Source organism: Gadus chalcogrammus, chromosome 20 (genome assembly GCF_026213295.1).
Source record: "Gadus chalcogrammus isolate NIFS_2021 chromosome 20, NIFS_Gcha_1.0, whole genome shotgun sequence".
Classification (NCBI taxonomy): domain Eukaryota; kingdom Metazoa; phylum Chordata; class Actinopteri; order Gadiformes; family Gadidae; genus Gadus; species Gadus chalcogrammus.
The window spans coordinates 15,877,675-15,889,950 of record NC_079431.1 but is presented as its reverse complement, the minus strand read 5'-3'; the positions used below and the strand labels follow the sequence as shown (position 1 = coordinate 15,889,950).

The window sequence follows — 12,276 nt, the reverse complement described above, 5'->3', positions numbered from 1 at the left end:
CCACTAGGGGTTACACGCGAGTGGGTCCCAAGCTGTGTTGCCAGATTGGGCCATATTTCCCTCACAATCTGGCAACACTTGCAACATTGGGCGGGAAATCTGGCCCAATCTGGAAACATTGGTCCCAGTGCCGGTTTCCGCTTTTCCTTTGCAGTGCGTCTCCAAGCCGCCGAGCTACGGGTCATCTGTGCGCTCTAAACAAGGAGATTGGCTTTCTTCTAGCGGGGTTTGGTCTTTGAAAAACACATAATTTCATTGTCTCCTGGCTGCTACTTGGGTATGTCACTGTTGCATTCATGTCCTTTTGAGTGTTGAGGATTTAGTTTGTGGTATTTTGTTATTTGCACCCATGTTGCAAAATCCCGGTTTTCTGGAGACTGAGGGTAACGTTATGAGGCTAGGGCTATTTTCTGAAAACGACATAGCTAATGTTTATAGGGACTTTTATACGTGTAAATATAGCCTAATGTTGTGCTAAACATAGTAGAGCGTTTATTGTGTAACTTAACTCGCCATCCGTCTATTTGAAGAATGCGTGAAAGTTTCCCAGTGTCATCTAGGTTACAGCAACCCTTTTTAAATGCCAACATGTAGGTCTACTGCATGACGGTGATACAACAGTCTAATAGTTGGCTACTCCCATTGGACTCCCTATGTGAATTTGCCCCATAAAACATGTCATCTCCATTACCGGTTCATTATTTAGGTCATGCAGTGTTTGTTTGTTTTTTGGGGTTTAAATAGTACAATTATCAGCCCAGGGAAGGACTTGTACATTTGGTGCCCTAGGCAATGTCCCCCAATTATGTGGATTGAAATATGTAAAAAGATTCTTCAATTAAAATTGTATGTTTTCATTTGACGAAACCATATATATTTTGAATTTGCATTCCTTGTTTATTTACTCGAGTCCAGTCAGTCAGAGGGCAAAGTTAAAACGTATTTCACAAGTTGTCTTTCTGTTATCAGACCTGACCAAGCACAAGGGTTTATGGTTTTTGAATGGCGACAACTAGGTCATTGCATTAACGTGTGCAGTGTGTGTATCTATATATCTATATCTATATATAGATATATAGACACATACACACGCACACAAAAAAAGGCTTATCTTTACAAAGTTTTTAAGTTGATGGTTCGCCTCGGGCATCATTTTTTGCATACGACTATTGGCTGTGTTGAGTGCCTCCAGTGTGTCTGTATTCCAGTATTTAGGATCAGCATTCTGCCTTTCTGTTATGTCAATAAATGCAAAAATTGTCTCCTGGCACACTCATACAGAATGCTCTGTCTTTACCCTTCTGCAAATACATATTACAGCTGCCATGCTGGACATTTTTTTGTAAGGGAAGACTGAATATTGTAGTCCTAACTGAAATGTGTCCCTGCCAAAAAGTTTTGGTTTTAATCACCAATACCTGCTGCCTAACCTCTAGGCATCCCTAAGCAATACCAGCTACTCACAGAAATATGTCTGAAACATAAACACCGTAAATCACTATTTGAAAAAAGGAACCCATCTGCTAAAATGGCTGGATTATAAATGTTGAATGTTAATTGATGGCAGCTATGAATATCTCTTCACAACACCAACGTTTTATCTTTGTGGGTCCTGCTACTCCAGACCAGGATGAATGTGGGCGTGGCGCACAGCGAGGTGAACCCCAACACGCGGGTGATGAACAGCCGGGGGATCTGGCTGACGTATGCCCTGGGCGTGGGGATGCTACACGTCGTGCTGCTCAGTATCCCCTTCTTCAGCGTGCCTGTGGTGTGGACGCTAACCAACATTCTGCACAATTTTGTAAGTCGCCTCTTCTTCCTCCTCTCGTCGCTGTTGTCCAAACGACTTCTTTGTCCTGAGAGTTGGTTGTGCTGGAAGTAGCGCGTAATCTCACAAATCCCTTAAACGACCACTAGGATCTGAGATTTAGTAGTACGAGTAGTAGTGGTCTATTTGGCTTAGAGCTACCTCTCAAATGTATCACTGTAATTCTGTTTCCCATGTATTTCAGTTTTCCATGAAAAGCACAATGTCAATAAAGTTTGATTCATTGATTGGGGGAGGTTTTTTGGTCAAAGGTTTTTTGTGGCCTCGTGTGAGATTCCCTATTAGGGAATATTGTCAAAAATGGAGATGTTTGTCTAACTACTTAAAAAAACTAGCAAGCATTGCACAATATTGATAAAGAGGATGGATATACAAAGCAATGTTTCCAAAATCGTATTTGATTCATAATTTAAGCAAATTGTATGTGCGTTATTTGTACTTAGTCTCTCGTAAATCATTTTAAAATGGTGCTAGAGGTCAATTGGTTCTTGAGGGAAACCAGCCTTAATTAATCTAATACAAAAATAATTGCCGTTACATCTTCTTCGTCTTGCCTAGTAATTACCACCCCAATTAACACCTAACAGATAGTCTGTGCCCGCTTTGCCTTCTACATAACACTAGTTCTGTGTCTAGTTCCCATTGGACCGCCCCCTCTATTCTTCACACCACGACTTTCCTGTGATGAGTAGAACTTATCACATGAGTTCTACTCAGCACATGCATAGTTAGTGTGTAATCCCATTAAAATAAGAACCGTTGCGTTTTCATAACAGCCCTTTTATATCCACATATGGAGCGGGTACTCTTCCACACAGCCAGCCATGTTCCTACAATACCCCAGAATGGACAACTGATTTGTGTTAACCAGACTAAGTTTTATCAGTTTGGCTATGTCTTTGTCCTTTGTAAGTTGTGCATGACATAATTCACTGGCGGAGGCCTGGAGCATCTGGAGAGGATTGTGTATCAGGGAATACGAAAAAGCTATTAACTGCTACAGCTGGGTCCACTGCGTTAACTGGGACCCATTGTTCTCAAAACAATACAGCGCTGATGTATGTCTGTGTGTGTGTAAACCAAAAGTCTGTCTTTGGTTGATTCCAAACTAGAATATCCTGGAATGAGGTTTTGACAGTGAATTTTGGACACTTTAGGCGGACCACCTTGTATGCTCGATTCTTAGCATTGCCTTGTTGATTAGTGATGTAACCTCGGCTAACGATGGCTTTTTTTCATCTCTCTGTCTGTCCATCTGTCTTTCTGTGTGTGTGTGTGCAGGGGATGTATGTGTTCATGCATGCGGTGAAGGGCACTCCATTTGAGACACCAGACCAAGGCAAGGCCAGGCTACTCACGCACTGGGAGCAGCTGGACTACGGTGTGCAGTTCACCTCATCCAGAAAGTTCTTCACCATCTCCCCAATTATTCTGTATGTATTTTGGGTTGTACTGTTTTAACTTTAACACACTTTTATTCAGACGTTATACTTCACCGCTGGTAGATTATTATTATATACCTTAAGTATTGCTTTTTTCTACCACGATTGTTTTTATTATCTGCTATTATACATATTCAATTTATATTATTTGTTTTAGATATAGTTTTAATGCAAGAATATAAAACAAAATGTGCATATTATTGAAAAGTTGTGTAATTATTATGTTATTATCATGTTGGGAACTTGAATGTTTTCAAATGTTGACAAGATGACAAAACTTAAACATTTTACTTCACTTGATAAAGAAAAACTTGTTGTTAAAAGGTTAGCCAAACATACATTTGAAAGACCACCTTAAAAGCCTATTGAGATAAAAAAAAAAAATCTCTATTTGTGAATGGACGGAAGGACCTGTGGCCTAGCACTCAGCCTTGATGGTTATTGTCTTCCATTGAAAGTCTCAAACAATTCTCTATTTTCTTCTCCACAGATACTTCCTGGCCAGTTTCTATACAAAGTACGACACGACACACTTTGTCGTAAACACCGTCTCACTTTTAAGCGTTCTAATTCCAAAGTTGCCACAACTACACGGAGTCAGAATCTTTGGCATAAACAAGTATTAAATGGAGTCGCAGAACGTATTGTGTCTATAAGAAACGTTTAGTTAACCTCCCCATACGCCCCAGCACTGATGCCTGGACTAAGCTGTTTTGTATAGTTCTTGTCAATGTCACTGCTGTAAATATATTGGGTGAAAAGTGATGTTATAGGAGAGAAACCAACATAGGAAAGAGTAGATTGGTGGAAAACAGAATATCATTTGCATAACTAACTTGAAGTGAATATTTAATAATGTATTGTTGTTGGCCTGGGCTGGCCCCAGTTTCAGAAGTGACATTTAAATTTCCCTGTTCCCTGTTCCTTGTTCTATTTTATTTTCTTCTCTATTTCACAAGATGCTGACGCAACGACTAAGTTTGGGTCCGAATTTGTAGCCCTGAAGATGTCCTAAATGTATTTTTTAAGATGTGTTCTTAAGCGTAGGAGCCTGTGGTTCTTTGTCTATCAGTACGCTCATCATTATGTGGTGGGTGTCCAATCCAATTCATGACGAGTGGAGAAAATTATACTCTTTATTTGCCTGGTTTTCTTTGTGAATCATTTAGCATTTGTTGTTAAATCAAATAGGGCAGGCTATTTCCATTGTAACGTTCCTTTGCGACATGTCTTGTATGAAAAAGGAAAGATAAAATGTCATGCTGCCAGACATTACTAATCCAGTGGATGAACTTATGTACATATGTCCATGTAGCTATTTTGTCTGCAGCATATGTTGCCATGATTGTGTCTGTCTCCCATTCATTACTATTACTCTTGCATTACTAACATCATTAAAATGGTTTGGGCCCTCATTCTTGCATTGGTATATTGTTTGTTCACCAAGTCTTGTTTGCTGTTTATAGTGTTTTCAGGTGGTAATATAGCCATTTAGCAAACAGGAGCAGATATGGTAAGGGCATCTTTATATTGGATGATAGAGTGATTATTTGGGTACAAAAATCTTTTAATTACAGCATGGTAGATCCAAGTCAAAATCATGTAATTCTGCATGTATTTGTCCCAGGCTATTATCCAACAAAAATCATATCTTAAAAATAGAGAGCCACTTCTTTCAGTGTTTGATGGGGTCTTTTAACCCATAAAGGTCCTTGCATTGCTGGCTCAGGACCCCTTTAAACACATCGAAGCGATGGTTCAGATCTTTCTGAGTGTGGATCTTATACTTGGTCCCTAGAGCTCCATCGGCAGAGGCCGTGCCATAGAAGACCCTTCCTATCCTGGAGTGTACCAGGGCCATCGCACACATCACACAAGGCTCCCTGGTCACATAGAGGTCGTACCCAGTGCATATGTATGGCTGCCCCTCTTCCACAACCCGGGCGATCGTTTTCGAGCTCTCTGCAGCTGGTTTAGAGTGGCTGCTTGTGGGGGACATTGCGGCAGTACAAGCGGGGTATTTCTCAAAACTGTACGCTCCACCGCCCTGCCCGCGAGCAACAAGGTCAATGCACACCATGACTGCGTGATGGAGTGGATTCCCGCCACGGCAGTCGTGTCCCACCGCTAGGATCCTCTCCTCTTTGGGGTCGACCATTGCAGCCCCCACTGGCTCCTGCCCCGACCCCAAACCCGCGGCCGCTCTGGCAGCAGCCAGGGCGGCCTCCATGTACCCCTGCATGCGGGCCTTCTGGGGCCCGCCGAAGAGCTCTCCTCGCAGGGCAACGGTGACCTGCTTGTCCTCGTGGAAGGTGGTAGGCCAGTGCTTACTCGCCAGCTGGAACTGGGGCCTGGTCAGGGGAGGAAAGGCGGGGATCTTCACCAGGAAAGGGAGGCCCAGTCCTTCCAGCCCGACAATATCGGGGGGCAGCAAGGATTCGATGGCAAGGGACTCGCTGTGAAGGTCAACGTCCGGGGCGTCGCTGACAAGACACAGTAGCACCTGAGGAGAGTAAAGGCCGTCGGCCGACTTGTGTGACCGCACCCTCTTGATGTGAGTGAGGCCGGTCAGAGGGTAGAGAGAGCGGAGCTCCTTGATCAGCCGGGACGTCTCCTTCTTGTCGGTGATGGGTGCGGCGAACGCCGGGATGAGCTCGGTGTCTTGTGACTGCTGGTCCGACAGAACAGGAAGTGCCACCCAAAAGTCTGCGTTGTCGCTTTCCGCCTCCTTCCTGCGCTTTGACTGTGGCTCCATGACGTCGGTTTTCTGCCTAATTCTGGATTATTTGACACCAGAAATGGGAAATCGTCAGTACAACAAAGCAGTGGCTCAGAGAAACTTTGGATGTTAGCATAGCACAACATCGTTTTCCTCTGCTTTCCTGCCTGTAGGTCGGCCCTGTGCCTACACTATTCCCCTATAAACTATTTTACTGATATGAGGCTGAGCAGATGAAGAGTGGCAGTGAACTTTAATCTTTAGGAACTAACATTTAAATTAAAACAAAACCATATTTTATATAGTGTGTAAAGAACTTTGGTAAATAAACTCATTAAGGCAGACAGAAATTACCTTGGTATTGCAGCAACAAGAATTGTAATTAATTTTCATTAAGTACTACATTCTCAAAATATTTTACAATACAGGTTGCGCTTGAATTGAGCGAAGTGGGCATATAAAGTTAAAACATAACAATAGATAGTTCAGTAAAAAGGAAACAGTGATCATGCACATGAATGATGCGTGTTCTACCGTTTGCATGATCTTTTGTCTGATCAAAAGCAGCGTGTAGTAAAGCAAAAATCATTAGGACTACGCAAATATAAGCTGAACAAGCCCCAAACCAAGGATTATCAATGGACATACCGACAAAATGCATAACATCACATCCAAACCAATCACAAATCAAAAAAAAGCTTATAGAGATTAGTCCTTTGTCCATCACTTCTTCCCCAAGAGAAACGTAGTCTTTATGACTTTGGGCACATGTCGGATGGTGAGGGACACCCTGGTTCCCCTTGGCAGGGTGTCGCCCGCCACAGCTCCCCCAGCCTCAGCAGCAGAGGGCAGGTTGCGCACCGCGTCTGTCAGGGTGTCCTGGAAGCGAGGCTGGATGCCGTGCAGGAGGCTCTGGTACATGTGGTCCTGCAGGACCAGAAGGCTCCGGGGGCGAACCAGCAGGGAGAACTGGTAGCGGCTCTCCTCCGTCTGAGGTTCCCCAGACTCCTGGGTGCTGCTCAGGGGCTTGTAGAAGTCCAGAAGGGTGTGTGAGCCCAGGCTGATGGTGGTGACGGTGGGGTGGTACATGGGGCCGTCCACGTGGGGCATAATCCCCTCTCCAGGCTTGTACTCGTTCACCAGTACGTGGTTGGCCGCTTTCCCCGAGAAAGCTTTGAGAGAGGAAATCTGATCGCAGTACTTTTGAAGCCAGTCGGGCATCTTCTCTGCAAGCATTCCTTTGGGGCGGGGCAGTCCACCCCAGTTCTGAAGCCGTCTGCCAGACAGCTGAGTCCACTTTGGTTTTGGGGATTTGTAGACCTGTTCCAGGAGATAGGCTTCCTCATCCTCTGATATGAAGTCGGGGATGTAGTACACCGTTGGTGGCGCATCTTGTACAACAAATGTTTTAAACTTCTCCGAGATATTATCTTGATGCTCCATTCCTTGGGGAAGTTGACATTAACTGCAGAGAGTAAAGTAGATTGGCTTGCCGTCAAACCAAGCCACCTCAGTCTATTTTATAAATTAAATTGATAGAGTTTAAACTGAAAATGGTGAACGAAATAGGTCATAAGTACTTGTGCGCAGTGGTCTGTAAGAAAAATATAGGATTCATTTTCACTCTCGTGGTTTTCATTGCACGTTAATTATTCTTCCATAAGATATAATATTGAGCTTCCTTCAAATAAAATGACAAACATATCGCCTCTCTTATTTATCGAAATAGAAGATACACAAGTTCACTCCAGCTCAAGCTGGTTGTACGTGTCTATAGCTACCGGTGTACATTATTTACCTACAGAGCCCATGTGTAAAAAACGCCTTAAAAGGAAATCTGAAGCAATATAAACGTTACATTCTAGCTAAATCTGTAATATTGTTAAATGTACACTACCTCCTTGGACCAAGATGTTGAGTTAATACGGGAAACGAGTCAACATATGTCTTCGTCTGACTGCTTTCGCATGGTCTCCTCAGTGTGCAACGATCTATGTTTTCCCCTAGGAAAGCTTTTTTTAATGGTGAGTGAAAAGTAGGACTAATTAATGTTACCACACTTACTAGACAAATGTATTCTTCAAGATTTTGAATTATCAGAAATGATTGTGTCCCTCCTCTGAACGGTGGCCTTCCTTTTACTTATGTACGGAACCTTGGTTCTTCACTTGTTATTAGACGACATTATTTACATGAGACACAGAATGGCAGCATGCAAGTGCAGCTCAGTGCAATCAACTCGACCTTTTATGTTTCTGAAATGAGACTACGATTACGACATTGTGTTAATGCAACGCCATCCTATATCGGCTTTTTTTATTTATTTGAAAGGCATATTAGGAAATTATATAATATTAACTGTACAGTGAAAGCATTTTGTATGTACAGTGGTTCACACGAGTCACCCACTTATGATGTTCACGTTCAAGACATCATGTCTGCGAAAGCTACCAGAGTTGTGTCGCAAGCATTGCTTTTCTCGGACGTGTATACAAGCCTTCTCGTCCAGACTGGTTTTGGGCATCGAGACAAGCTGTGATGACACCGGCGCAGCAGTAATGGACGAGACAGGGGTCGTCCTAGGAGAATTCCTCCACTCTCAGAAAGAAGTGCATCTGAAGTGAGTTGAGTGCGTAATTCGAGAACAAATCAAAGCATTTTCAAAGAGGGCCCAAATACCTGGTGGTATCTAAAAAAAACAAGACAGACTGCTTGCCTTCAGAATGGCCATGATAATCACTTTTCCTATATTCCACGACAATACCAGGCGAAAGTATAACAAGGGGTTTCTATCTAGACGAATGAAGTGAAATAACACAGATAAGCCAAGTGTTGAGCTTGTGAGATGTTCCCTCTAAAGGTAGGGCTTTTGAAGATGGGGAGGGATTCTGCACATGGTATTGAGCTAGACAGCTCATTCCCTCATCATGTACCACACATGAGAACATGTTTGTCATTAAGCTTATTCCTAATCCTTTTGTTTTGTTGTAAATGTCACACTTTTTTTCATATTTTTTGTCTCACCTGTCTTCTACAGGACTGGCGGCATCATTCCAACCGTGGCTCAACAACTACACAGAGAACACATCGCTCATGTTGTGCAGGAGGCTATGAACAGGAGCGGGGTGACCCCTGGGCAGCTGTCGGCCGTGGCCACAACAATAATGCCTGGCCTGGCCCTGAGCTTAGGCATCGGCCTGCATTTCAGCCTCCAGTTCGTGAGGCAGCACAGGAAGCCGTTCATTCCCATCCATCACATGGAGGCGCATGCGCTGACCGTCAGAATGCTGCAACCAATTGAGTTTCCATTCCTTGTTCTGCTCATCTCTGGGGGCCACTCGCTCCTGGCCTTGGCCAGGGGCATCGATGACTTCCTCCTTCTGGGTCAAGCGCTAGATGAAGCCCCAGGAGACACCCTGGATAAAGTAAGCAATTTTTTTGGCATACAAGGGGTTGTATGTGAAAGTTTTCACATACAAGGGGTTTGGGCGGGGGGTGTTTGTCTGCTATGGAGTAATGCAATACAAGATATTTAAGTGAAAAAATACTCCTGGAGATTAAATATTTAAAAAAGACACCTAATCCCCAAAATATAAGATTTATATATAAAGCGTACGATATGTGTTATATTTGTATTTTCCCTCTCACTGTTTGAGGTCATGTGTATAGTATATATGTTTATATTTATGTATTCAAAGGTGGCAAGACGTCTGTCTCTAACAAAGCATCCAAGGTGCTCAGGGCTGAGTGGAGGGCAAGCCTTAGAGCTGCTGGCCAGGGATGGGGACAGGAGCAAGTTCCCCTTCAAGACGCCTATGGGGCAACATTACGACTGCAACTTCTCATTCGCAGGCCTGCGCAATCAGGTTAATATGGTGATCAAGAAACAGGAGCAGGTGGAAGGTGAGAGACGACTGGAGATGTGGAAAGCATTCAAAAACGTCAGGATTCTCAAGATCTATGAATCCCAATCCCAGGTCTTACTGCAAATAGGAAAACATGCAAATATGAGCATCTAGGAACACCCATCAAAGATAAATACAGTTAACAATAATAAACCTTTACAGGAGGAGTGTGTTTGCTTTGTCTGAAGAACATAGTTTTGTCTTGACCAATGTAGAATCCTGAACGGTGTTTTGCACAGATCCTAGTGTTGCCTTCATAGGTGTACAGTACAGTGTTGTCCACAGATCATAGCATTGTATTTACAGGTGTAGAGCCTGGAGCGGTGTTGTCGTGTGTGAATGACATCGCTGCTGCCACACAGCACACCATTGCCTGTCACTTGGCGAAGCGCACACACCGTGCCATCATGTTCTGCAAAGCCAAGGCTCTTCTGCCCACGAGCAACCCCACCCTGGTGAGAAACACTATTATTTAATTATTTTATTTGTATTATTGGTTAGTTGTTTTATTTGTGGAATTTTGTTTTTTTCTACAGATTCTTTTTTTATTTTTTTGCATATAATACATTTTCCTCTTGTCTATGTATGAGGTGCCCTTGACATCTACCTAATTTCCAAAGCTTATCAATGGGGAAAAGTTCTGTTAAACCAATTTTGATAACGTTGTGTTGTTGTGGTTGTTTGTATTTGCTATCCCTATCTGTGTGAGTCTATCAGGTGGTCTCCGGAGGCGTGGCCAGTAACCAGTACATCAGGAAGGCTCTGACGGTCATCACCGACACCACCGGACTGCAGCTGCTCTGTCCTCCCGCCGCGCTCTGCACAGACAACGGAGTCATGATCGCATGGTGTGTGCGGCCAGAGAGGCCGTGATTTAATTGGAATTATTTAGATATAAATAGATGTCATGCAACCCCACAAACCTCTCAGTTTTTTAGAGTTTTAATGTACTTGGATTGTAATTAATAACATTCTCTGTTGATAAGATACAAGTTGGGAAACGGGTACTTGAGTTAAATTTCCTGCTGTCCTTATGGCACCAAAATTGGACGCTACTCTACGATTGTGTTATTCAAACGTGTGTGATGTGTTTTCCTAGGAATGGCGTTGAGCGTCTGAGGGCCGGGAGGGGGATTCTGCCCTTTGACCAGGAGGTCAGCTATGAGCCGAAGTAAGTCAACAGGGCTTAAGAGACAATATTGTGCAATGCACTGACACATGCATATTTTCTTTCCTTTGAAAAAACTATTTTAAAGGAGACTTATTATACCACAAGGTGTGAGTGTGATTACCCTTACAAGCCGTTTCAAGAATCTGCCCCATATGACATCACTAGTGGGCGTGTCCACCTAGATGTGTGCTGGATACATCCAGCACAGATCTAGGTGGACACGCCCACTAGCGATGTCATATGGGGCAGATTTTCGAAACGACTTGTAAGGCTAATCCCACTCACACCTGGTGATATAATATGTCTCGTTTAAACATAGAGGTTCATTTCAAACTTTACGGAATTGCATATGAAATGGTTGAAATGCAATTGTATCAGCTGATAGACACCTTGTATCCTAGAGTTATAACAAACTCTAGGAAACTATTCATGATTAATTCTTATAGTTTTCTAAAACGTCACCCACGCCATACACACTGATTGGCTGATGAATGTCAGACAAGTTGTCCTCTTGAGCTCCATGTGTATTCTCGCAGGGCTCCCCTGGGGGTTGACATCACAGCAGACGTGAAGGAAGCAAACATCAAACTACCCCAAGTGAGGCTGAATATACCCGACTGAACCCGGAGACACCTCACCAATAAACATAGTCCTTTCTACCTTGTTCATTACGATTCAGACGTGGTGACGCCCAATTGTTTGTAAAACATATCTGTATTGTGCAGATATGTTCTGCCATTGTAATGTGTACATCATCTTCTGTGCAATAATGCACATATATATGTAATTGCATTATATATGTAATTGCATTAATAATAAAGGCATTATTTTTCCATGTACTGTATTCAATTACTTGAATCTAATCGTTATGAAAGCAAGTGCACTAAGTCGACCCAGCCTTGATTCTGGTCCTGTACGTCATTCCCTCTCCTCCAACCTATTTTACTGTCTATCTTCACCCTTCCCCAATCCATAAAGGCACAAAAAGATTAAGATATAACTATTAACAAGCCCAATAAATGCTTAAGTGCATATATATACGTATCCTGCACAGGATTTTCCTCATTAATAACTTATTGTTGCCATTTACAAGAGAAATTGATTATGTAATTGTTTTCAACACACTTTATTTTCCATAAAGATTTGAACCCGTTGCTGACAACAAGGGTTCAGACGCTGCCCTTGGCTAAGCGACCTGCCTGGGTAGG

The 12,276-nt window shown here is 43.0% G+C and overlaps 4 protein-coding genes across 6 annotated transcripts; 2 read left to right on the top strand and 2 right to left on the bottom strand.

The window, feature by feature from the left end:
* Positions 1 to 134: 134 nt before the first annotated feature.
* ormdl1 (ORMDL sphingolipid biosynthesis regulator 1) lies at positions 135 to 4,714 on the top strand. Its single transcript, XM_056579462.1, has 4 exons — positions 135 to 277; positions 1,625 to 1,804; positions 3,113 to 3,264; positions 3,764 to 4,714. The coding sequence occupies exons 2-4, from the start codon at positions 1,631 to 1,633 to the stop codon at positions 3,897 to 3,899; spliced, it is 462 nt and encodes a 153-aa protein (XP_056435437.1). The 5' UTR covers positions 135 to 277; positions 1,625 to 1,630; the 3' UTR covers positions 3,900 to 4,714.
* adat3 (adenosine deaminase tRNA specific 3) lies at positions 3,489 to 8,121 on the bottom strand. Of its 3 annotated transcripts, none has more exons than XM_056579460.1 (2): positions 8,057 to 8,121; positions 3,489 to 6,050 (listed from the first exon to the last, which is right to left on the bottom strand). In XM_056579460.1, exon 2 carries the CDS (start codon positions 6,026 to 6,028, stop codon positions 4,949 to 4,951), a length of 1,080 nt encoding a protein of 359 aa, XP_056435435.1. In that variant the 5' UTR covers positions 6,029 to 6,050; positions 8,057 to 8,121; the 3' UTR covers positions 3,489 to 4,948. The 3 variants fall into 3 exon arrangements, with proteins under 3 accessions (XP_056435435.1, XP_056435433.1, XP_056435434.1); XM_056579458.1 differs by lacking the exon at positions 8,057 to 8,121 and adding an exon at positions 7,890 to 7,968; XM_056579459.1 differs by lacking the exon at positions 8,057 to 8,121 and adding an exon at positions 6,347 to 6,428.
* alkbh6 (alkB homolog 6) lies at positions 6,716 to 7,435 on the bottom strand. Its single transcript, XM_056579461.1, has one exon. The coding sequence runs from the start codon at positions 7,433 to 7,435 to the stop codon at positions 6,716 to 6,718; it is 720 nt and encodes a 239-aa protein (XP_056435436.1).
* Positions 8,122 to 8,167: 46 nt separating the features above from the next.
* On the top strand, positions 8,168 to 11,971 carry osgepl1 (O-sialoglycoprotein endopeptidase-like 1). Its single transcript, XM_056579457.1, has 7 exons — positions 8,168 to 8,612; positions 9,030 to 9,417; positions 9,691 to 9,895; positions 10,204 to 10,352; positions 10,615 to 10,745; positions 10,997 to 11,068; positions 11,605 to 11,971. The coding sequence occupies exons 1-7, from the start codon at positions 8,404 to 8,406 to the stop codon at positions 11,687 to 11,689; spliced, it is 1,239 nt and encodes a 412-aa protein (XP_056435432.1). The 5' UTR covers positions 8,168 to 8,403; the 3' UTR covers positions 11,690 to 11,971.
* The last annotated feature ends 305 nt before the right edge of the window (positions 11,972 to 12,276 follow it).

Coding starts and splice junctions, on each gene's coding strand:
- ormdl1 (XM_056579462.1), top strand. CDS start 1,631: ATGAATGTGGGCGTGGCGCACAGCGAGGTGAACCCCAACACGCGGGTG. Junction 1,805..3,112: donor CCAACATTCTGCACAATTTT/GTAAGTCGCCTC, acceptor GTGTGTGTGCAG/GGGATGTATGTGTTCATGCA. Junction 3,265..3,763: donor ACCATCTCCCCAATTATTCT/GTATGTATTTTG, acceptor TCTTCTCCACAG/ATACTTCCTGGCCAGTTTCT.
- adat3 (XM_056579460.1), bottom strand. CDS start 6,028: ATGGAGCCACAGTCAAAGCGCAGGAAGGAGGCGGAAAGCGACAACGCA.
- osgepl1 (XM_056579457.1), top strand. CDS start 8,404: ATGATGTTCACGTTCAAGACATCATGTCTGCGAAAGCTACCAGAGTTG. Junction 8,613..9,029: donor CAGAAAGAAGTGCATCTGAA/GTGAGTTGAGTG, acceptor TGTCTTCTACAG/GACTGGCGGCATCATTCCAA. Junction 9,418..9,690: donor CAGGAGACACCCTGGATAAA/GTAAGCAATTTT, acceptor ATGTATTCAAAG/GTGGCAAGACGTCTGTCTCT.
- alkbh6 (XM_056579461.1), bottom strand. CDS start 7,435: ATGGAGCATCAAGATAATATCTCGGAGAAGTTTAAAACATTTGTTGTA.